At 38.1% G+C, this 24,884-nt stretch overlaps 1 protein-coding gene across 1 annotated transcript in view; it reads left to right on the plus strand.

The window, feature by feature from the left end:
* The first annotated feature begins 908 nt into the window (after nucleotides 1-908).
* Nucleotides 909-24,884, plus strand: part of insra (insulin receptor a) — a 46,497-nt gene continuing 22,521 nt past the window's right edge. Inside the window, 2 exon segments of the mRNA XM_056743856.1 lie at nucleotides 909-2,795; nucleotides 10,770-11,318. Coding sequence (XP_056599834.1) covers nucleotides 2,720-2,795; nucleotides 10,770-11,318 — 625 coding nt within the window. The 5' untranslated portion in view covers nucleotides 909-2,719.

Genomic DNA, 24,884 nt, shown 5'->3' on the forward strand with positions numbered 1-24,884 from the left:
GTTTCTTACAGGCAAACACATAACCCCCCTTGAACAGTAATCTCAGATAATCAATAACATGATGATTGGTCAGCAGAGTGTTGATTATTTCATGTCAGTAGCTTCACCAACGCACAATCTCATGACAGATGGTTTTTATCGGACGCAGTTAACCAGTGTATGGTTTTAATATAACAATTTATTTTATATTTAGATTAATTTGCATTATTGTATAGGACTTGTATTCAATTAAAACTACTCAACAGTTGTTGATTCTTTGCGGAGGTACTCGTCATCCAACCCTGTCCGTCGTGAGATGTAAAATTTTCATAAATGACATTTCCTGACAAACAATTTGATTATGTCACTTATTCAGTGAATACATTTCCATTTATGACTAATGGATGTTGCCTGCTTGGGAGAAGTCACTTATATTTAAATGTGGTACAATTTCTATAAATTTGCTGATTGAATTTATAATGGCTTTGGTGTTTCTTTTCACTCTAACTGGAAACGATGATAGGTGTTTTTTGTCCGCGGTGTACCTGACATTTGGAAGGGTTTAACACATTGTGCTAGAAACCAAGGATGTAAACAGGTTGTACGGCAGAGAGGATTGGGTATGCTATTGTTCCTTTTGCCCTGCCTCATGTTCATTAGGAAGGGAAGACATCCGTCCGTTGCGTAATTTCTTTCTTGCTGTGCAAGTTTCAAATGTCTTAGATATTTTGAAAAATGTCTCTCGTGAAAATAGTCCTATAGAGTAGCTTCATAGACCACAGAAAAAAAGATGCGTGTTGACTGTAGACAACATTGTATAATTTATGTTAATCTTATCATTCAGGAATGTTCAGCAACACGAAACATATTTATTGGCATGTACAATAAACTTTCTATAGTGGCGAGAATGTTTGTTGAGATTATCTACACTTTTCCTAAGGACCACATACGTATAATCAAATTGGGGTATAGTTCATCCATAAAGACTGAATGAACTCTACCCCAAACCAATGAAGACATTTTTAAAGGGTCCACCAAATCGTTTGAAATGTACCGGGCTGGTAACTTGTTGGATCAGGTTAAACCAACACAGTTATGCCACTACATCCTCAAAAGCAAACAAATCATTTCCCAAATGTCTTCCGAGCTGCTATTTGATGTTTAATGCACTTTGGATATACCAATGTCAGTTATCAAAAGCATTTTGTGGTCAATTTTTCATCGCAAGGAAGAGAAAAAAAAGTGTTTTCCTAGAAATCCTTGGTGCAATTGTTTAGACTATCTACACACACCATTCACAACAACATCATAACCGAGCACTCTGATACAGGTAATAAATAAACACAGTGGACAAAAATACAGGCAAGAAAGAAAAGCAATGAAGCAAGCATTAAAGTAATTAAAATACAAACATTTATGGGCCATAGTGTCGAAGAACACATACTTAATATAAAAAAATATTCTAATCATATCAATAACATCTTTTTTTCGGAGTGCTAATGCCACATTTCCTCATATATTATGTGCGTAATTTGATACATAGTCCAAATGATAATCACGCGCTTTAATTTTCAATAACCTGCATTTTAAAAATGTTAATGTTTGATGGTTCAAAAGGTTGTAACGAAGGTTGTTTTACAGCTCGCTCGTCTGTCGTCATGCGCGCTCTCTGCTCACTCCGCGGTTCCACTCCGCGTTTCCCCGCGCGCTCTCTGCCTGCTCTTGTTTACTGGCGCACAGACAGGAAAGGGGATCCGTGCTGAGAGGTTATATGTCAAATCACTAGTAACGTTAGCTCTCACCAGCGTGGGGAAAATCATACTTTCTCCTTTGAATATTACTTTCCTGTTCTTCGCGATCCACGAGGGACTGAATGTCAAAGACGCGTTGGTGACTTCTGCTGAAACGGCTCCTTTTCACATTCATCACCACAGTACCACGCACCCGCTCGTCGGCAACGCGACGCTGAAGGACGGCGTGTCTTTGGAGCAACGGAGCTGGAAATCTCTCCGAAATCTCTGCTGTGTTGTTTTAACAGACCCATCGAAAGTAACGAACGTGTGACAAAAACGCGTAGCGAAGAAGAAAACTGCGCTTTCGTATAACGGCGAGTGCTCTGTCAGCAGGGACCTGGAAAGAGTCAAATCACCTTATTGCGACTCCCGGAATTACTGCTGAATTAAAACAAACATTTTGGAAACGCGCAAGTCTGCGTGCATCTTTAAATCCGCGTAACAGAAAAGAGGACCAAGATTGGACAAAGTTAACGAGCCTTGTGCAAGTGCTCAGTTTTGCATGCGCTCCGCGCGCGCGGCCGCTCTCCTTTTTTTTCACGGCTCAAAGCAATCTGCGCAAGTGCTCGACGTATATGCGACCGATCGGAAATGAAGATTCAACTGCTCGCTTTACGCGATGCCATGCGGACACATCGCTGCTCCTTTAGACTGTTTTACGTTGAATTAAAGTGCTGACGAAAGCTGTCTCTCGCTCGGTGCGCGTGCATAACATCAGCAGCATTCTGTGCGCGCGACCGCAGGGCAGCAGCTCGAGCGGATTGAACACGTTGGACTTTCTTCTCCGCCCATTTGTCTGAGAGGGCTGACAGAAGCCCCTTTTTCCTCTTTTCTTTTTTAATTTTGTCTGCCAAAACAACGCCGGTGTATTAAAACCGAGCGTTATCTCAACCGAGAGGTATTCTGAGGGGACTTCGGACGGATTTTTGGCTTCGCCTGAGGTCAAAATGCGGCTGCGGACTTTGCTTGTTTTGGTCGCGTCTGTCTACACCGTTTGCAATTGTCAACAAACAAATGGAGAAAGTAAGTGTAACTATGGAGCTTTGCTTCTTTCTTGCGTGCGCATGAAGATGTGAGGTCGCGGACGCTTTTCTGCCGTTTAAATGTTAACTGGCTACCGTGAAAGGCAAACGATGTTGACCACTGTGACACATTTGGTAAAACGGACATACAGAAGGACATTGCAGGGCAAGGGCCGAATGAATCACATTTTCGGTCGTTGCGGTGTAGATTCATCTTTTCGTCAGGGCTTTAATGGCGCAGAGCGCGTGCATTTGACCCTAAAGCCAGATTAGCGATCGTTCGAGGATAGTATTGATCTATTTGTAGCTCAAACTGCTAGCGTTAGTGAGGCTCGGTAATGGTTTTCAAGTTTAGCCAGGCCCGTTGCAGCCATTTGCAGCGTTGACAGAGGGACACGAGCATTTCCATCCCCATCAAATCAATGCAACGTAAAGGCAGACGAGGAAAGCTTTAATGTCGCAGACTCGCTGAAGACCTGTTATCCCATCTTTAGTAGATAAATAAAGTTGATTATTTTGGCAAACAGAGTGCTGCAAGTCCTTTTATGACCTTTAAAGTTTTTCATTTAACACAATAAAGTCATTATAGTTTCATGTCATCAGGTCACAACTTTTTGCATAGGAGTTGAAGCAGAACATGTGATATTTAACGTCTTTTTGTAATTCATATTTTGTTAAATTGTAAATGCATGACAAACATATTGAACAAATCGTAATTTAATTCATGTTTACGTGAAGACTGTCGTCTTGCAATGTTGTTTCGGTAAATATTTTTATTTCAGGACACTTACATTTGTTTGAATGCTTCTTGATTGCTGGTTGGTTTTAGTCATTTGCATTGTTGTGTAATCGAGTAGCACTTGTTTTGTTTCTCGGTGGTCTTGAAATACTTCCTGCATCAGCTAAATACATGAAAGCATGCTTTTGACACACTTGGTTGTGTTGCGCTGCGACCAGATCATTGTCTTGTCCTCATTTCAAGTGAATCCCAAACTGGTTTATGAAAAAATCCTTGAGATTTTACGCCATCGTAAGAAATATTTCAAGTGAGTCTGGGCTTTGTTTGTTGGTAAAACCAAGTGCAGTTTTTCTAATCTTGTTGCTTTGCAGATTGCTAAATATAGCCTTGTTTTGGATTAAATTTATGCATTCAAAGTTCTGCCAGTTTCCATTTTGGGACTCTGTTCCATGTGTCTGAAGGTTGGGCTACTGTATGCTAGAGTACTGTGTACAAATGCTAGGCTCTAAGTTAAGGCCTACAGATATAGATACCTATGAAACGCATATCGCTTCTGTCTTTCTAAAACCTTGTATATCCATATTTTGCGAACTTTTGTTTTTTGCCATAAATCACGTTATTATTAGTTTGTTTTGCAAACATTGAACCAATAAAAGGTAACAAGAAGTGCTTCAACTTTGACCACAAAGTATTCAATCATTTAAAAAGTACGTACAGTAATTTCAATTACTTTAAAAACAGCGAATTTGGACCTCCAATGTTTCAAAAGCGCAGCGAAGATATGCTTCAGATCAGTAGCCTGTTGGCATTCTGTCTTTAAAATATTATTTGCTTACATTCTTAAGAGTCTTTAACCGTCACATTGGCAAGATACGGAGTTGTTTTCAGTTATCTAGAACATATATTAAGAATGCAGCGTCTTTGTCTTGTTCAGGTGTAGTTTATTAGCAGATAGTTGACACCTGAGGGTGTGTGTACGGCAGCTTTTAATAAAAAAAAAAACGATAATATTGAGTAATCACGTGAAACCAGTTTGTGCGAGATTCTGAGGGCCGATTGAACATAAACAAGTTGTGTAATTGCTAAGTTGGCCCCCTTCTTGCTCCTCTCCGACTTTTAGTGAACCACTGTAGGGAAGAGTGAAACTATTTTGGGGCCTCCGCTCAGCCTGGCCAGGACTGAAAATCAGCACAGAGCTCAAGTCATCTCGGAACATTTATTAACACGGAGTTCAACGTCTGTCCTACATTTTACAATCCATATAAAAATTCCTCTTTTTGATCTTGGATTCAATCGTAGCTCTTGGAGCATTTTTCAGCTTCAAATTCGATGTTTTGCTTTAGTAATCCATGTTATAAATTCTGTGTTAACTTACAAAGTGATATGTGACTGTCTAGTTTTGCTAGTCGATTTATCTGTCATTTGATTAACCTGTTGAGCGCTGTAGCCCTCAACGCACTTTTGTCTCTTGTGTATCTTTAAAGACAGCACATGACAACATAATTTATGCCTTTGCAGACTTAAGATCTGAAACTATTCTACGCGGTCACCACCCTGCTTACATTGTTAGTATCCGACAGCGAGTCGCACGTAATTTCCTAATTGCTACTTTAAGACTGTCAAGTCCTAGTTGACGCGACCATTAAAACTGTGAGAAATCATTTCAAATGTATCCGCCACACCCTGTAGCTACAACACCGCATACAACACGTCGTCGCAGCTTGCGTCCCATTATGTTTTTTCTACATTGTCTGTTTTCATTACAATTCCTTTTGTGAATCATTCAGATGGACGATTATAACCTTGCCCTCAAGTGTAGTTTACAGTTAGCCTGTTGTTTGGCCTGTTTTGAAGTCTGTCATGGCTGTTCAGGTGGTCTGATTGTCCGTCAAGTGGTTGCGAAGTAATGCACACACATTGTGAATGGTTAAAAGCATATCCTTTTACAATGCATGCCACATCCTTTTTATACTCTAAAAGTGTGGTTTGTTTGTGAAGTGTTCACTTTCATTGTATATTTCATTATATAGGTTCATTCATGCGTGAAATAATTTACTCTCTTGGTTTAGCTAAATATATTATGAAATTTCCAATGTCTGTCTATCTTAACTTAAATTGCTTAAGGTTTTAAAGCGCATTTGTCTCTAATAGTGCAGTTGTGGGCAATTATACTTCTTCACGCATTTAATGCAAAGTTGCGCTTATGAAATTTTAATTTATTGTCTGTTAAATAATTCATATTATAGCGAATAATTGTCTGTTATAAGGCTTTGACAATATAGCTATTGATGTGTTCACTGACGAAAATGTATACTATAGAAACATGAACATTTTGTAAATAACTAATATTATTGACTGTTGAGTGACCTTAAAAGAGAAGACTTGAGTCTTGAAAATAAAAATCTATCAAAAAAACAAACAAGAGTAATACAATTTAGATGATGGGGAGATGTCGTTTGAGCGTAACAGTAAATGCACGTTAAGGACGTTGGATGTAAAATGCAATAGATACTGCAGATCACCCTTGTTTTCTAAGGATTCACAATAATTGCGGTTATCGGAAATACTTGTAATGACGACAAAAAATTGTGATGAGACCATTATTTAATAATTGTGACAGCCCTACTTTCAACCTGCAAGCGAGTGGGATGTCGCACATGCACAAGTTTTAAAATATGCACAGACTCAAACCAAAACTTTTTCTCGATTCATTTGAGCAACATCCGCTAGACCTATTTTATATTTAAATCTAATTTCATGTGTGTGGGCTGGGACTTACACAGTTGAGAGGTGGAAACCCGAGCGGTGACATTGTTCTCGGTGTGAGCAGCTGGTGTGCAGGTGAATCTTTAAGTCATCCTGTGTCTAGACTCTCTTCTCTGTGGAGTCTTATTGGTTGCCCAATATCATCCTCTGTGCTAAACGTATTCCCTGTGACCACGTTGCTGTTTTTCTTGTATGGGGTGAGGCGTGGAAGGAAGTGGTCAACTTGTCACTATATGTGTCACTTTTATGCCCCAAAAGTAAAACCCATATATCATGTCAATAAAAATATGCTGTAAAACTGTCCCGCAAAAGGTATGTGAGAGGATCATAGTAGTGTTTTTGTCCAATAAACTGGAGGATATGATGTATTGAGTATCTACATCGTGCAAATTTAAGTATGATGCTTGTAGAACTTTTTTGAGGCAAAATATGTTTGAGTAGGCTACTGATATTTGCTTGATCAATTGCAATTCCTTTTAGTGGTATAAAAACAAGAAGCAGATGAATACAAACTGGTGAAACGACCTCAGAAGGGAAGTGGGGTAAGATCTGGGGAGACACGCCCCCTCTGAAGACTTCTGGTTTTACGTAAACAGTTCGCACATAAACTATTTTCTGTGTCCGGCTTCAAACGTTCCTCTTTGTTCGTTCTCTTTTTGTGTGAAGTGCACACTTATTTTTGAGTTACTCACGTTTTATTTTTTGCCATGAAGCAACATTTACATTAGAAATCTTGTCATCATGTGCCACACACTTTTTATAAGGGAGGTAACGATACGCTTAGCTCACGATTCAATGAGATACACAAAAATGGGTTCATGATTACGATTGCATCACGATATTAGTAAAAAAAAAAACATTTGTTATTTTGTGAAAGAATTGACACTATTCATGGCTTAATTCAACAATTATGTAAACTAAAAAAAATGAATAGATTTGTCAAAAAAATTAAGATAAATTTGAAAAATATATATATTGCTATGGTCTACGATACATATCTTAAAAGCGCTACGATATGTATTATATTGTTTTTGTACTGCGATATACGGTCGCTGCATCTTCATCGTCATCATCATTTGCACATTAGTCTAAATAACATGTGTCAGGTCTGTAATGAAGTGGACGTAGCTGCTCAAACTATCTCATGTTATAGCGATATTGCTTGATTTCATTACGTCACTATAAAACCATTCGATCTCAAGCACAGATTGAAGTTAAAGTTAAGATTTAAACGTTAGGATCAATTTGATTTCGGATTTTTTTTTACACAATAGATCATCAGATGGGAAAGTAAAGCCATTTTTTAAGCACGTAATTTATAAAATGTGATTTAAAATATTATTGTCTTCCCTTTCTGCCTAAGGATAGAAGCTTGTGTGGATGTTTTGTGGGCGTTCACACTGAAATCTGAGAACAGCTGTCCTTAACAACTGCTTGCATTGCCCAACATTTGATGTTGAGGGTTGAACAGTGTGTGATTCTTTTTTTGACGTTTATGAATTGACTACATAGTCGAGCAGAATTCCCCTCACCTAGGTCAGTTCAAAGCCGTCCTTTTACTGCCACACTGTTCCAGTTTGTCAGTTGCTGGCTGGCAAACCATTCGTACATCGTGTATTGGTTTCTTGATCAGGAGGGCAGAGCTAAAAATAAGGTTCCGGCTGGGAGCGATGAGGTATTGCAGATGAGGTTTGTGCGTGTGTGCGATAGGGAAGAAACAAGTCAGTAGGTTTACTCTACATGGTTTAGCTCCAACTCATGCTCCAAAACTTTTGGGATTTGTACAAATCCCTATGGTGAGGTCGTTGTTAGAATGAAATGGAGTAGCACAACTGCCAGGGGACTTTCAACCTTTCTGGTCCCTCTTGTTGGTATGCATCGTCTGCTCTGGCTGCGTCTAAAAGGTCTCAGTCATAGAAGGTGGTGGGAGACGGGGGGGGGGGGGGGGGATGCAGTGCACGCATCAAAGTTCATGTATGCGTGTAATTCATGAATCCCATCGTGGAATCTTTAAAGTCACGTGCAGCAGGGGCCATTTTCCTTTTAAAGGGGACGCGTCCACCAACAGGATAAAGACAGCATTTGTTCTGGAGATGTTTTGGCAGATGTAAAATGTTATTAGAGGTCGACCGATATGCGTTTTTCAGGGCCGATGTCATAATGGATTATTACAGGTCAAATAAACCGATAACCGATATTTTTAACCGATATATATGTCCGATGTAAAAATGAAAAATATGTTCAAAATTAAGAATAACTATAGCTCTGACAAAAACTTTGCCCAACAACCATGGTTCCTACACGTTTAGTATAGTAACATCATGGTAAACGGTAAGGAAATAAACAAAAATTTTAACGAAGATTATTGCTGTTTTGTTGTGCTATTGTTTGGCTTGATCGGATCATGTGAAATGGAGCGCTCTGCGCAGGGATGTGATCGTATAACAAGCTGATGCGGGAGAAACTGCACCTGTCTTTCATACATAGTATATAATATTAATATTAAAATATTAATATTAATTGGATAATTTAAAAGTAGACACTTTAAGCTTTCGTTAGACATATGCTTTATGTTTCTATCATGAGTATTCGCTGAGTTTTAAATCCGTTTTAATGACATGTTTCAGAGAGATGCACGTGGAGAGAGACGGCTGAAAACACAGCCTGTATATTGTCCTTGTTTTACAGAAACAAAACATACTGTCGATAATGAGCACACACAAATAACAGCAGACCAGTCACACTTTTGAATCAAGTATAAGTCGTATTTGTAAGAACAAAATTACTGGCGTATTTAGTCTTTCTCCGCAGTAAAAAAAAAAATGTGGCTGCGCGTTAAGGCATAAAGGAAAAACACTTATTACACAGATCTGAAGACACTTACTGAAGACAACCGACTGTGCTAACGTGTATTCACTCCAAGACGGGAATTATAACCTGTGTGTCTAAACATTTATGCGTAATAAGTTCGTAATAAGCAATCTCGACGTCGATAATCGGCCAGTTCGATAATCGGTCGACCCCTAAATGTTATATGTGGTAACTTAAAATTAATTTGGTAGGGATGTAACGATTTCAAAATCACACTGTACGATAATACCTCAGTGTATTGTCTGCTGTGCAATATTTATTGCAATATTTAAAATGACAAATGAAGACTTGGAAAAAGTGCCATTAAGTGTTAATAAACAATTTTAGAAAACGGTCAGTTCTGGTCCTTGATTCCGATTGGCTGAGCCGAGTTCTGAGCCATTATAAAATACACCGATTTATAACAGCTGACTGGATTACATAGCCTAAATATAATTGTATTTACTTTATTTTATGAAACCCTGGAATAACCGTTTTATAGGAAGTAGTGGTTTACAGTGAATGTTATAACCCACTGCTTTTTATTGCTTTAGTTGAACATTGTACATGTCATATCATTTCTTTATCCTCTAATCATAACTGTTGCTTTGAGGTATGAGTTAAAAACTTAACTTAAAAAACACCTTGATAGATGTAATATCAATTATATCATTTAACATTCTCTATGTTAAAGGCCCGGAAGACCAATCATTTCATACAGTCATGTGACAACCATAATATTGAGACTTTTTGCTAGAATTTGATCATATTGTTACATCCCTATAATTTGGTGTTACATTTTTAGTGTTTCAATGTTTTTTAGGCTGATTACAGTTGCATTTGCTGTGCTTTTTGGGATCATGAATACTAGACGTGGGTGAAAAAATCAATTCACATATGAATTGCGATTCAGTCCTCCATGGATTCTTATCGACTGACAAAAAAAAAAAAAATTGAGTTAATATAACAATTGTTGATGTTGTCAGAACTAAAAAGTTAGTACTTGTGGGCAAAGGTTGTGGGTTTGAATCCTAGGGAACACACCGACTGATGAAAATGTATCCCTTAAATGCAATGTCAGTCTCTTTGGATAAAAGTGTCTGCTAAATGCATAAATGAAAATGTAATTTATACCACAAGATCACAGTTCCTACCATAATGTTATCATTATTAAAACACTGAATTATAAGCTAATATATTCAAAAGGTTTTCCTTGTACTACGAACAAGGTTTTTCTCCCATATCACTTCTCTCTTGATGGTTTTGGTTTCTCACTTGCCGATTAGCAAACGTAGACAGCATCTCCACAGCTGAAGCGCTCATGTTCTAGTAAATCAAGACTGGAATGTCAAAAGCTGCAGGAAAAGTTTTTATAGTCTTCATTAAGCATGTAATGGCATATGGAAGACATCAGCTCAAAGCAAGAAACCTTTGCGACACTGAACTTTATATAGTTCTGTCATTTTTATGGCAAAGTTTACGTTTGCTGTTTCTATGGAATATTTGTATTTTTGTGTGTTTTTGTTTGCTGTTGTCATCTTTAAGGTTATCATCTGTAATCAATTTTATGCAGGAGACTTTAACAAAAGTCAATAACGCTTTGTTTGTTTTCTTTTCTAGTTTGCTCGAGTAAGAACATCAAAAATAACGTGACCAACTTGCGGGTGCTGGAGAACTGCACAGTGATCGAAGGCCACCTGAAGATCCTGCTCATGTTCACCACTAAACCCGAAGATTTCCGCGGCCTGTCCTTCCCCAAACTGACGGTGGTGACAGACTATCTGCTCCTGTTCCGTGTCTATGGGCTGGAGAGCCTCAGCGACCTGTTTCCTAATCTCACGGTCATCCGGGGCACCAACCTCTTTTTCAACTACGCCCTGGTGCTGTTCGAGATGCTCCAGCTAAAGGAGATCGGCCTTCACAGCCTGATGAACATCACACGAGGAGCCGTGCGTGTGGAGAAGAACCCCGACCTCTGCTACCTCTCCACCCTGGACTGGTCCAAGATCCTCGACTCCATGGAGGATAACTACATCGTGGCCAATAAAAACGACAGGGAGTGTGGAGACATCTGCCCTGGCACAGCTCAGGGCAAAACTACCTGCCCCCTCACCACCATCAATGGGGATTTTGGCGAGCGTTGCTGGAACCAGAAGCACTGCCAGAGAAGTACGTAATGTGAAATACGGTCTTGTTTTTCTGTTATTTTAGCTGTACTTCTTTACCCCATCACCGTCACACCCTCCCAGGAATCCCGCTGGCTTTCAGATAATCGTTTCAAATGGCCATATCTGTTTTCACTGGTGCAGTAGGGTAATAATATTTACATTACCATAGAGTCCTGAAATGTTTGGAGAAGTAAATGGAAAGTTGTCAGGGGCTGTGTGTCGTGAACATTGGCAGCACCTTCACTGGGATTTTTAGGCAATAGCAGCAACGACAATCATGCTGGAAGTGAACAGTCAGGTGATCTTCAGTTGTTAAGTAAGACAACTCTCTGTGTCAAAGCTTGAACCGTGCTCCAGAGTATGACGCAATAGTCCTGTTTGTGCAGTTGTTCGGCGATGTGTGTGGGGGTGTTTGTGGGCGAGCGTGTTTTTACCTGAATGTTTTAGCTTTTGTAGCAAAACCAGGCGTTAGCTAATAGCTGGTCACGCAGCTGAATCGCCAATGAGATGAGGCAAGCTGTAAAAGTACAAATCTGGTCAATGTGCAGTACAAATTAGCTCAGGTTTGAGTGTACTGAAGAATTTTGCATATTAGTGCAAAGCCCTAGAGCACAATTACGCAACACATGTTACGCATGTAGCTTCTGTTCTTTCAACCAACTGTATGAATTTGTCTGTGTGTGGAGACATGAACATTTTTATTTGGTTAAGCGTCCTTAACTCTAGCTGATGCTTTTTTGCCCACCTGGTTTGAAAAAATTATCATTGCATCACTGTTTATCAAGGGCAAAATTCATTCACATTTTATTATTTTACATGTAAAAAAAACTTGCTCTAGAATATGGCTTCTAATCCCAACTTTCCTAAACAGAGCAGTGTTTCCCATAGGATTCTGTGAGACTATGGCGGATAAACATATTTTCATCTAGGGGGGTCCGGGTTAATGCACCCCGTATGAAAATTTTGCTATTTTAAAGTTAAATGCTGCCACCTGGTGCATTTAAGAGCAAAATTTAGTCACTCAATCTAATAAATTCACAAACAGTCAAAACATGTAGAGCATGAGCAATCAAAAAATTGTACAAAAAGGTGTTTACCAGCTAAACTAATTTAATTACCATATATTAAGAACCAGTGGTAATAACATGGTGAATCATTTTCTAACGTTTGCTAGATGAAACAATAAGTGAATTATGCATGTTTACAAAAAATCTCAAAATTAATCGGTTTAAGTTTGTGATTGATTATGTTTTCAACTTTTTTGCGCATTGCACAAACCTATCAGTTTATATATTGACAAGTTAGGACACGGTGACGCAAGGCAGCATGAAATTGTGTGGCACGTATAATCGTGTTTTTTCTAAATTAACTTAATAAAGAAACAAAAAGAATTTGACTAATTTGCCATTAAAAACAAAGCTGAACTCTTTTAATTTGAATTCTGATAAATTGTCGTATGTAGTGGTGGATAACTGCAGTGAATACTGAAACATTAGTTAGATTTTACTTAAAATTACCTCACCGATGTTGTATTCAGTAACGCTTGGCGATGTCTCAAATCCTTGCCAGTTTGCGTGTCTGCGTTTCAACCACAAAAGCTAAAACATGCGTACGTATAGTTCGTGTTTGTGTTTGTGCTTGTGCTGCGCACATTGCGCTGAAGCAAAAGAGAGGGGGATGCATTTTGTCTAGCTGTGAACAATGGCACAGCAATGAAACAACGATGCAGAATTTAATGCTAGAAATATTTATATTGTCATAAGAAAAAGAATTGGCCCGTTTTAAGACTGTGGTGGAACAAAATAGACGATGCCAGTTAAAGCGCAGTCCCGTTTAATATTGTTTCCATAGTGGATTATTAAGAAGTTTTGGGGCAAAATGAACTAGAGCTGAATATGCACTGAAGAAAGAAGCCCTTGCTAAGCTTCTTGATGAAATCCTTGTTTTGGCTACTGTAATTCATGTTTGGCAAGTTACAGCAAGAAAGAGGATATAGTTTTTTGCCAAAGGCAGTGATTTAAACTGCATTATCAGTTATAGAGTGAGTCCTGGCCTGGTGCTTGGTGTTGTGGTGAAGAACTTGTGGTTTGGGGTCCGATCTTGCTGACTATTTGCAGCAAGTTATGAAACCGCAGAGCACTGTAAGGTGTTCGGAGATACTGTAAGATGAATGTTATAAAACAATGAAATAAAACAATTGTATTTAGGCCCCTCCCCTATGCGTTTAGATACCTATAGAATTTGAAATACCTCTCATATAATAATTTCATGGCTGAAACTGCCTCTTATAAACGCTCATAGAAGAATGTGTATATTTTTTCAATTGCTTTTATACTTAATGCTTAAGTATCAGCAGGCAGATGTTTAGAAAAGTTTTATCGTTAGCTCTTTTAATTACCAAATCAGTTTTTTTATCTTTGTCAGCTTTATACTTTAAGGCTAGTTAAACCAAACACAAAAATGTGTCTGTTCTATTTTTCTGAAACGTTATTATTATTTTTTTTTTAAACGCAGTTAACAGGGCTGCTAAATCTAACGCTTTCGCCAACTGACTCTCATGCCACATACATATTCTCAGGAAAAAAAAAATTCCGACATTTTTTTCTGTGGTTTGTAAAAACATTTGTTAAATAAATGCTTCTGTGCTTTGGTGCTGCAAACTTTTACATCTCAGCAGTTTCGTAGGGGAAATCGATGTCAAAATAAGCTGGCCAATTAAATGTAAGAAGGCGGGAGTTACTGTTAAGAGGGCCGAGCAATGACCAATCAAATCAAAGCAGACAGTTAAGATTCAGAGTGCAACGCAAAACGTACAGGAAGTGGCTAAACATCCAATTTTTAAAAACTTTTTAACTATAGAAATGTTGACCGACAGTATCTACTAATGTAAACTACAAAACACTCTTTTTTTATGAAAAATGTCATTTATTTATGTGAGTGATGTAATGTTATTCACAATTAAAAGTGTGACAAGACAAGAGACCGTAACAGCGCTGTTTTCAGCATTTTATCAAGGATAAGATTTGGAATAAATGTGTGCATATTGTGAATCAATTAAAATAAATTATTCACAGAACTTCACTAAAACATGGTGAACTCTGCTTATAAATTTTGGTAAGGCTATAAAAAGTAAAAATGTATTTGCAAAAAAGATTTTACAAGATCGCCCAGGTGTCTAAAACCTTTATAAGAAACAATCCTATGCCTCCTTCCTTCACAGCACCCCAAGGGCCAAAGTTGGCAGCCCTGCCTAGAAAATAATTTTGATTTTGGTTCTAAAGAAATAGCCTCGAGGGGTTTGAATGACACAAGGGTGGCTGACATATTTGGGTGAACTCTCTTTTGAGAAACCTTCACGAATTCTAGTAAAAGTGTGATGAAGTAATCCCTTTGAGATTAAACTATAACTCAATAATTCCTCTAAGTACATTTGATATATTTCTAGCTCACTGTTTTGCTTTGATAAATGTATTTGTTTCATGAACCCAGTTCAGATCTTGCCCCCCATTGACCACCATAGTAGGAACACATTTTTTGAGTTCTGTTTAGACATTTTGAAGAATGTAGGACAGCAAACGGTTCCGAAGCACTTTTGACTACCATTGTATATTTCCTACTATGGGAGTCGATGTCTTGTTATAAACATTCTTCCAAAAATCTTTCACTGCGTTCTTTAGAACAAAGACATTTATAAAGATCTGCAACTAATCAAAGGTGCGTAAATGACAATATTTTTACAAAATATTTGGGTGAAGTATCCCTTTAACACTCTGGGTGACATCTGACCAGCTACTGTATATTATCAGAGACCCAGACATGTCCCTCGCCCTCGATCCTGATCCACATGGACTGAGTTGCAGGGTTGCGTTGCTTAATTCTGTCTATAGGTGATCAGCTGTGAGCGGTCAACTGCAACCCTGAGAGAGAGAGAGAGAGAGAGAGAGAGAGAGAGATCAGCAGGCCTTTAGACTGAGCAGCTGCCCGGGGAGAGAACAGTGGAGGGACAGAAACAGATAGCAAAGCAAAAAAGGCTGTGGTAACTGCACAAAGACGCACTGCCAATTATCTCTTTCGCAGATTTCCTTGGTTTCATTGGCAGCTGTACAAAAGAGGTTTTGTTTCATATTTGGAATACTTCTGAGAGTATTGGCTCTGCTTTTCTTGAGGAGATTTGGCCGGTGGTAACGCTGATTTCAGTCCGTTACTGTTGAGGAACTAATCGAGTCCGGCAGTAAATCAGTTCTTATTTGGTATTTTTTATTGTCTGCCACATACTCATCCCAACTCGCTATGCTGAACTAAAGAAGACCGTCCGGCACAATGACACACCAATAAGTCCTCTGGTGAACTGAGGCATTAAAAAGGAAAAGAATCGTTAAGCGGGACGAATTTTGAAGAACAGCGATATTCATATGCTATGCAAGTGTACAGTACAAGCTATTTTCAAGGAGAACATCGCTGGCCTGTGAACAATTTCTCACAGCATCTTTTCGACCCGTGAAGTTTGATGTCAGTGTAAAGTCCACGTTTTGTGTTAAATCCGTTAGCAGAGCTCCGAGGCTTTTGTTTGGGCTCCCGGCCAGTTTGGAATGAGGCTGGGCTTCCCCAGGCGCAAAGTATTTTGCACGCATTATAAAATGATCTTTGTGATCTGTCCACAGAGGGGATTAGAAACACAGCTGAGTCGGAGAAAGTTTGACAGAGTGAAGACAATGGGGAGTGTGTGCAGACATGACAAGCGATAAATACATATTGAGACTTATTTTCACCTCCTCAGCGATGTTTTATTTGGCTTGAGCACACGACTTATTTAATTGGCTTGCAATGTATGTTTCTTTTAATGGATAAATGAGCTTTGCATAGCCCTTTGAGTTGGGGCTCGGCTCAGTTTGGGTTACAGGCACTGTAAAAAGTAGTTCACTTCATTAGTCTCCACTAAACTATAGACTGTTTTATCGGAGGCATGCACCAGGTCCGTTAACATCCGGTGTGTGTTTGGTTATAATATAACAATTTAATTTATATTAATATTTTCTTGTATATTAACTGTATTAAATTAAGGTAAAACTACTCAACAGTTACTGATTTTGGTCACACTTTATATTAAGGTCCAGTTCTCGGTTTAGTAAAATATTAACTACGACTTTTGCTTAGTTAACTCATAATTTGTCTCTCTAAGTTTTTAAAGCATTTTTTTTGTGAATGATTATTCATAGTCAGGTTATTTACATTTTTGTATTGTCACACCCACAACGGTACATATTCCGCATAAATGGGCACATGAAATTAATTTAATGAACTATTTTATGTTCTATGAAGAGGTATCCTTTCTCCGTTTGTTGGGTGTAATTGTTTCAGGTTTGTGCGTTTTAATTCACAGAACTCCTACAAAGTTTGTTGTCTTCCGAAATCCGTGTCCAGTTTTTGTCAAATCAAAACGCATGTATACATCCATTTTTTTAAGTAGAAAACTTGTGCATAGACTGATATATTTCAGATTTTTTAACTCCATCAACAAGGGTTTAGTAAAATATAAACAAATGGTTCAGTATATTGGTCACAAATACATTCTCTGAGTGCTTCTATGTCATATCCATATGGCGAAATGTCACATCCATAACACTGGAATCGCCCAATTCATTTTATGACCACATTAAATTAATAAGTTTTATAAGTTGATATGTACTTATAAAATTACAAAACACAACAGTTGATGAAGTCAAAAACAATAATAGATATTTACAACATGACAGACTGTGAAATCTGTGATGGTTTATTTGAACTGGTTTATTCATATGAATCATTTTAACTGTAAATCAATTCACAAACCAATTGACTAAATGCTGAGGGAGAGAGACAAACACACAGAGAGAGAACGTGAGTTTAGGATTCATGATTCATCCTCAGCAAATTTCCATTTGCTTAAAATGTTTTGGCCCCAGTGGGCTGCTAATTTGAATTGGGTGGGGTTGTCTGAGGGGGTAAAAGGAAGGCAAACTCTCCTACAGACACGTTCTTCACTGTGAGAACAAGTCGAATGTATAAATAGCATGAGAAACAAAGATAAAGTCACGAGGAAGTGTTTTAATGGAGCTGGTGTATTTTTAACAATCTCAAGTGTAGACCTTGAGGAGTGGGAACATTCGTCCTGCTTCATCCACGGTAGGCGACTCCAGGTTTACACACACCATCATCATGTCTCCAACATGTCTCCATCCGATTCAATCCATCAGGGATCATAGGGGTCAACGCAAGAGCAGAATTTATGTGTTATGTACCTTTAGAGATATATACAGTACAGTGTTTTTCATTCCGGCTGGGTGACGTGCGCATTTTTGGGGGATGAAAGTGTTTGGAAAGTGCACACAGGGGTGTATCCCAGAGGAAGGACAGGACACTACAGGATGGTCCACTATCGAGGCTCCCGTTTCCTCCTTAGTAGCCTGACAGTCCGGTACTACAGGATACACTGGCGCCAATTCAATCTCAGCATGGAACAATAGCTGTCACCGAACTTCACAGAATGTTCGTCCCAATTGTTTCCGGCCATTGTTAGACGGTTTCCTACTAGGAAATTATGAATGGTCCCAAAGCCAGAACTCCCAGGCCCTATGACCACTGCCACTATTAGACAGGACCCCCGGCAGATGACCAGAGAGGCTCTGTACAATTTCAACAAACATTTAGATTTTTCCAACAAAACATGAGCTAGATAAGATTGTTTTCTCCCAAAGTTGGAGAGGAAGGTAAAGGCACATGTTGGGATTTGTACGCTTGGAAATGTGGCAGAATGGGTGGAGTCCATCGACATTTATTTCATCTGGTTTATAGATATGCTAGTGCATATTCACCAAACAGTCAACTGAGCGTTTGTAGTGTCACTACTGTCTCTTATATTGAGATGTTGCTAGTATGAATTTGTTTACAATATGTTAACACATTTGAAGCAAGGCTGTTAAGAAACAGGGTCCTTTTTAGTGTTGTGAGCATTTGATTTTCCACTGACCTTTTCTTTGGGTCTAAAAAGTTTGTTTAGGAGCATTAGACATGCAAAACTTTAGCGCATGCCAGTTTCAAAAGTTGGCATTACATTGTGTTGTCTTTTAAAACTTGGCACGTGTCAGAGAGCTCGGGCAAATGTACTTCATTGCCATTAGATGAATCACTTTTGATCTTTTTCTTACCCACTAAAAATGTTCTTCTGCACTGTGAAAATCACATCTGTCCTCGGTCACGTCTGAACATGACTTTCGACAAACATTCCTAGAAGTGCCTCCTAAATATAGTTCCTCTGTTACATCAGGTCATTAATCATGCTACGGCCAGAATTAATCCACTGTAATTATATGGTCTGTGCAGCATGTTGTGGATCAAAATAAGACAGAGTTTTATTCCGCTTTTAAGCCGAGAATATATTTATCTTCCCACTTATAATTGGGTCACTATGTTCTTGAAGAAGGGATTTGTTTTTGATTCGACCACTTGAAAGAATCATTAGCCAGGGTTTCCATCCGAATGTAATCTTTTCAAAGTTTGCAATAACAGGAGGAAAGACTAATGCGAAATTGGTGCGTTTCCGTCAAGTTCATCAAGCGGATCACGTGGTATTGGTAACCTAGTAACCAACAGAAAACGAAAAAGTTCTGGAAACACGAAAAAGACACAAGCAACGGTAAGACTCGCTTTGTCTCGTGGCTTTAATGTTCGCTACGTCAGAATTTATTCGGCAAATTTTTTCCATATCACTTTTTTTGCCAAAAAACACAACAAGGGAGCGTGAAAACTTTTCTGCAAATCAACGTTTTTTTATTTCACATTAATTCTTTTCCATCTCTCATTTCTTACATGAAACTTCAAAATGGGCGTAAAACCAGGGTGATGGAAACCTGGCTATTCTCACGATTATTGATTATTAATCAGTTTCACATAGGTTTGATTAAGGTAGTATCTTGTTTGGGTCTTTCTCATAGGCTGATAATCAAATCTGTGAACAAACCAACCAAGTGCCAAAGGTGTTCACTCATTGTGAAGCTCAAGTTCTCGGACACTTCCTCTGGAATCTCAGATATCTGAAGAATTCATTAAACATCTGCAGACAAGCATTGCATCAAAGTTTTCAAGTTGTATTCAGCGCTCTTCTGTAAAGATTCTCTTCATGCTGAATGAATAGTATTTTAACTTAATTGTGCCAATCAGATTTGCTTGGTTGAGAATTGTGAAAGATGACATGAGTCTTATATTAGACCAGGAGTTGGCAGTGTTTTTCCATATTTTATGTGTTCTTACAAAAGATTTAGTTCTTGGAAAACATGATACACGAAGTACCGATTTAGTGTTTAGATATAGTCTCATATTTTCCACAATTAATGTGTTATCTCTGAATGTTCATGAGAGAAATGTATCAGGAAACTGTCAGAGCATCTAGGGCATTTGAGGTTAACTGAGGGATGGTTGAATTTACAATATCTCAGGTTTAGTGACTTGATTTTAGATTAAATGCAAAGCAGCAGTAACCAAATTCTTCAGCAGTAATCACATTTTTAAGGCTTCCTCTTTTTTATATTAAGTCTGTAGAGTTTTTGCTGATCCACAGACCTGTTCAAGTCTCTTTCTTTTTTTACTCACGAGCTCGCTGTCATTGTATCTTATAGTTTTCTTAAAAGCATTATCGATTACAATTTTATATCTTTGCTTCTAATCATTGCTTTTAGTGTAAATGTTTCTACGAGGCCATTGTAAGCCCCAATGCCATTTATTTTGGGGTATTACCTGCAGAATTCAAATATTTGTTATGGGTCAATAATGAAAAATGGTTTAAGCATAAAAATTAAAAGTGTGATACTGCTTTAAATTGTTGTTGTTCAAAATAGTAAAACTTTTTCTGTTTAATTGAATTGCATTTTTGTTTTTCTGAGAAACTATAATGTTATACATTTTCCCCTGATTTACCGAAGATGCCCACTAAAATGTCATTCTGTTAAACAATCTGGTCAGGCATATTTACAACAAAAGTAAATTTATGACTTTAATTACCCAAATTATTTTATTCCTAAATTATTATTTTTATTCTTTTTGCCATTTTTCAATAAGATTTTTTGACTAATTTAAAGCACAACAAAATGTCATATGCTCCCATATTATTTTTTACCTTTTTATATGTACAAGTCGGAATAAGCATTTGAATTTGTACATACATATTGTGTTACACTAGTGACAATTTAACATAATTTCAACCAAATTTAGCCTTTTTATTCTCCAAAATTTAGTTGAAACCATAAAGTAAACATTTAACTTGCATTTAATGTGCTTTCTATGGACATAACATCTATTTTGTAATGATTAAACTTGACCCATATAAATACTTGGTCCACTTAAATGTAAATTCAGTTATTTTTCACTTCTATAGTAAATTTCTTTTTTGCAACAGAAGATATGCCGAAGGATGTACCGAAGGGTTGGGAGAATTTTATGAATGACTTGTCAAAGCCGGACGTGGCGCGGTGCTACAACATAAAATTAAACGCATTTGAACTCTATAATTTTACATTTTGTCCACACTGGATGTGGATGTGTCAATCCCATTAGAACAAGCGTATGGTGTCGGTCGCGTCCGGTGTAGACACAGTGTCAAAGGCATAAAAATCTGAAGATTTTCAAAAAAATACTTCAGATTCAGATTGTGTGGGTTTTTGTTCATGAAATGTCCATCAAATATGTTGTAACCTCTTGAACTAGCCTCACTTGGCTCCAGAGTTTAGCTCTCACTCTGTACCGATCCTTTCCTCAATGGTTCAAATCACTAATATATGACACTGGTGCGCACCTAAATGATGCTATTGTTTCAGTAGCCTTAGGGGTGTGTTGTCCAGACTGATTTTGGGGTGTGGTACAGTTTGTGGATGTAACATTCCTCTCTGCTGTTCAAAAAATGAGAGACAGATGCCTCGCATGCAGACATTAGGTTTTCCATTTTAATTTGATCATCATTTTTCTGCCTATTCAAATTCTAAGAAAACAAAATAATTATTTGTTATTCATCAGGAAATCAGTACGGTTTATGCAGTGCTGTTTGTCATCCTGAAGTCGTGTCATACCTTAATTCGATTTCCTGTCTGTCAACGCAAGACTAGGTGGCAATAAGAAAAGGGGAAGCGAGCAAGCGAGAGCGGTCGTGATGTTGGAGTGTTTTTCGTCCATTACAGGTAGCCGACTGCTTAATGAAACTGTTTACAGCGTCTGCCTTTACTCTCGCCCCCTTTACTGCTGCTAATGCTGCTAACCAGCGTTACACCAGTCGTGACGTGCCACACCACGGTCACCAATCTGGAGCCACAATTAATCCTAAAACACAGACTTAAAGGGATAGTTCACCCAAAAATTATTTACTCACTCTCTAGTTGTTCCACACCTGCCTGGGTGTAATATACATTTAGACATACATTTACCAGTAAAAAGGGTATTTTTTCGTCATTTACTCATACATGAATGCTTCACAAGAAAATGTGAGAGAGATTTGTGAACAGTCCAAAAATATAAATAATATAAGGAACAGTTTTCAGAAATCGCAAAGTATGTGAATGGATAACGTTAACAATGTTTCATTATAAACCTTAAATTAAAATGTCAATATTGTCAGTTATCAGTTTAAAGATAGTTTGCTGTTGAGCGTGCAACATCGACTGGGTAGCTGAGAAAAGCTACCCGGATTGTTCGATCTATACCGCATACAGTTGACAATTTGTCAGTGATGGATTTCTCTGAGTACATAACTAGGGATTTGTAAGTTCCTAGTTTGGTTTATGGAGTGTCCTACAACAAGTTGAAGTACATAGGGGTTAAACACGGCAGTTATTCTTACTTTACTTCTTGATTTACTCAAATGATTCGTTCTGTGATTCATCTTCTATTCCTTTTCTTTCCGCTAGCCTAGTCTGATGTGATTGGTTAAATGGTCTAGTCTGCCGTGATTGGTCTACTGTGAATGAGGCTCACAAGCTACAGTGTTTGGAAGAGGAGAGAAGTTTTCATTGGCATTTCTAGCAAAACGTAGGCGGGGACTATATGTAGTGATGTAAATCCACGGCGGTTAGTGAATCGCTCTCGGGTCGACTCGTTTGCGCGATTTGGAGTCGACTCCCTTTTTTCCAAGCCAATCACTTTGTTATTCATTCACCTTCGGATTTACAACTTGGCAGACTGCTTACTTTCAAACACGGCAACGGCAACATGAGATCATTTCATGAACTCATGTTATGTACTCTTTAAAGAGACTGATGTTCCCCATCAAGTTAATGAGCATGCTGATCCTTATGAACCTGTTTGTATTTTATACTACGCTTCATAAACTAATCACATACTTGCATATACGACAAGCCTGAAACCATAACAGGGGCTCTTTTATTGGATTTTACGTCCGCGTTCAATACGATATAACTGACGCTTCTATTGAGAAATTTTATTAAAATGTAAATTTACCATTTATTCAGTGGTACTACTAATTTTTCATAGGTACCGTAGAACACAGATCGTGAGAGTCAATCAGAGGTATTCAAATCCTTTAGTCACATATTCGGTAGCTTCTCAGGGCTGTGTGGGTTCCCCCTTTCTCTTTACTCCGTATACAGATGCTTGTAAAACTGACAGTTTAAACACATATTTAATTTTTCAGATGACAAGGTGTTGTTGTCTTTATTGGGGATTAAAGGTGACTCCAGTAAGCATCAGTGTTGCATAAACAGACCAGCGGAGTGGTGTGACATGAATTCACTTGTTATAAAATAATAACAAAGTGACTATACATAATTCACTGTTTGAGATTGTGTCATCGTATAAGTATTTAGGTGTCTGTAGATGCCGTTTCATCATGGAGTGTACATATAGACTATGTTTGCTGTAAAGTAACAATTAAAAAAGTCAAAGTCAAAACAACGTATAATCTGTTTAAGGAGGTTAAGATCCTGTGGTGCAAGCAAACAGATCCTTCTTTAGTTATTTCAATTGGCGATACAAAGTGTCATACAGTATGTGCGTGGTATTAGGGTTGTCCTTGACTAAGGATTTACATAGTCGAATCAGAATTGTCACGTCTTGCCTATAGTCACCTGATAGTCGAATCAGATGTGTGCGCATGTGGGGACAACAACAGGTGGTTAGGGTTGCAGCGCAACAAACAAGCACACATTAATTTACAGAATTGGTTTAGAACAGAATATACCTTTATAATAAATAAATAAAAAACAGAAATAAGCCAGAATCAAGTCACAATGTGCAAAAAAAAATTATATAAAAAAGAAAGGGAATACAGCACGCTCATAACCAATGAGCAAGCAATAAAGTTACTTTATTTACTGCATCTAAAGGAGGAATGCATTAAAGCATCTTACCATTTAAACAGTCAAGAAGTACCTTTCACCTTTTTTCCAGCGCACTCTTTCTCAATCCTCCTGACACGTACACTTGCTTTCAGTGCAGAGAATGACAAGTTTCCAAAAGTGTGTGCCGTGCTTGCTTTAAGCAGTGATTTTGGTTATTTGTATCATGCAGCGCAGAGTTCAGTCTAAGTAACGGACTACGTGCATTTAAAGAGCAGGTGTTAATTCATATTTAATGCCCAAACATGTTTGGAAACTGTTTACACATTCATTTGAGAGTCATCTGCGGGTACGTGCGGAACGTACTGCTTCTCTTTACTTGTCTCACAGCACAGAAGATACGTGCGCTTCATTGCGCATGTCTGAGTGTCTAAATCAAGCGTCAAATGATTTTGCGCTTGTAGCGACTAGGGGGCCCCCAGGCTTGCAGGGCCCTACGTATTTGTGAAGATTGGTTGTCGAATCAGGCTCCTCCACTCGAAGCAACAAAACATGGTTAGGTGTCTTTGGTCATACTAAAACTTCACTGATCAGATTGATATCTATGTGTTATAAAATTGTTTGGCAAATGACGGAGCCAAGTTTTATTAATCCGTATGATCAATCTTTTCTATCTCTGACGGTTAATATCATGGCTGATCCTTCCCATATTCTGTACCAGGAATACCAACTTCTACGCTAGGCTAAATTGGCCACGTAAATCCCTTGAGTATTAGTCAATAAAAAAATTAATAAACCAATAAATAAATTGAAATCAAAATAGATCTTGGGATTCTATGTCAAATGTATTAGGGTCTATGGGTATGGTCAATGTTATTGTGATGTGGATGTGTATGAATGTATGGACATGAATTATTATAAGCGTAGTGGGACGTGAGACAGATTTTGGAAGAAATTCCAACAATAAAGTGAAATTGAAATTGAAACATGACCTCATCGTAGTGTATGTCCATAAACACACTTAGTTCACATATATTTCAGTTACATTAACTGTCATTTAATTTACGGTTTGCTTGATAGTCCAACAACTATTCCTCTTCATTGTGTTTTCATTATGCATTTAAATATGTCTCTTCAGCGGACAGGCGAGGAAATATAACAGCCGAAGAAGTACAGAACATCCCGTTATGTTACGATCCAACGCCTAACTCTGGAATTATGGGTTATTTGGACAGGAGGTGTTCATCAGTCTCGGG

Source organism: Triplophysa dalaica, chromosome 3, assembly GCF_015846415.1.
Source record: "Triplophysa dalaica isolate WHDGS20190420 chromosome 3, ASM1584641v1, whole genome shotgun sequence".
Taxonomy (NCBI): domain Eukaryota; kingdom Metazoa; phylum Chordata; class Actinopteri; order Cypriniformes; family Nemacheilidae; genus Triplophysa; species Triplophysa dalaica.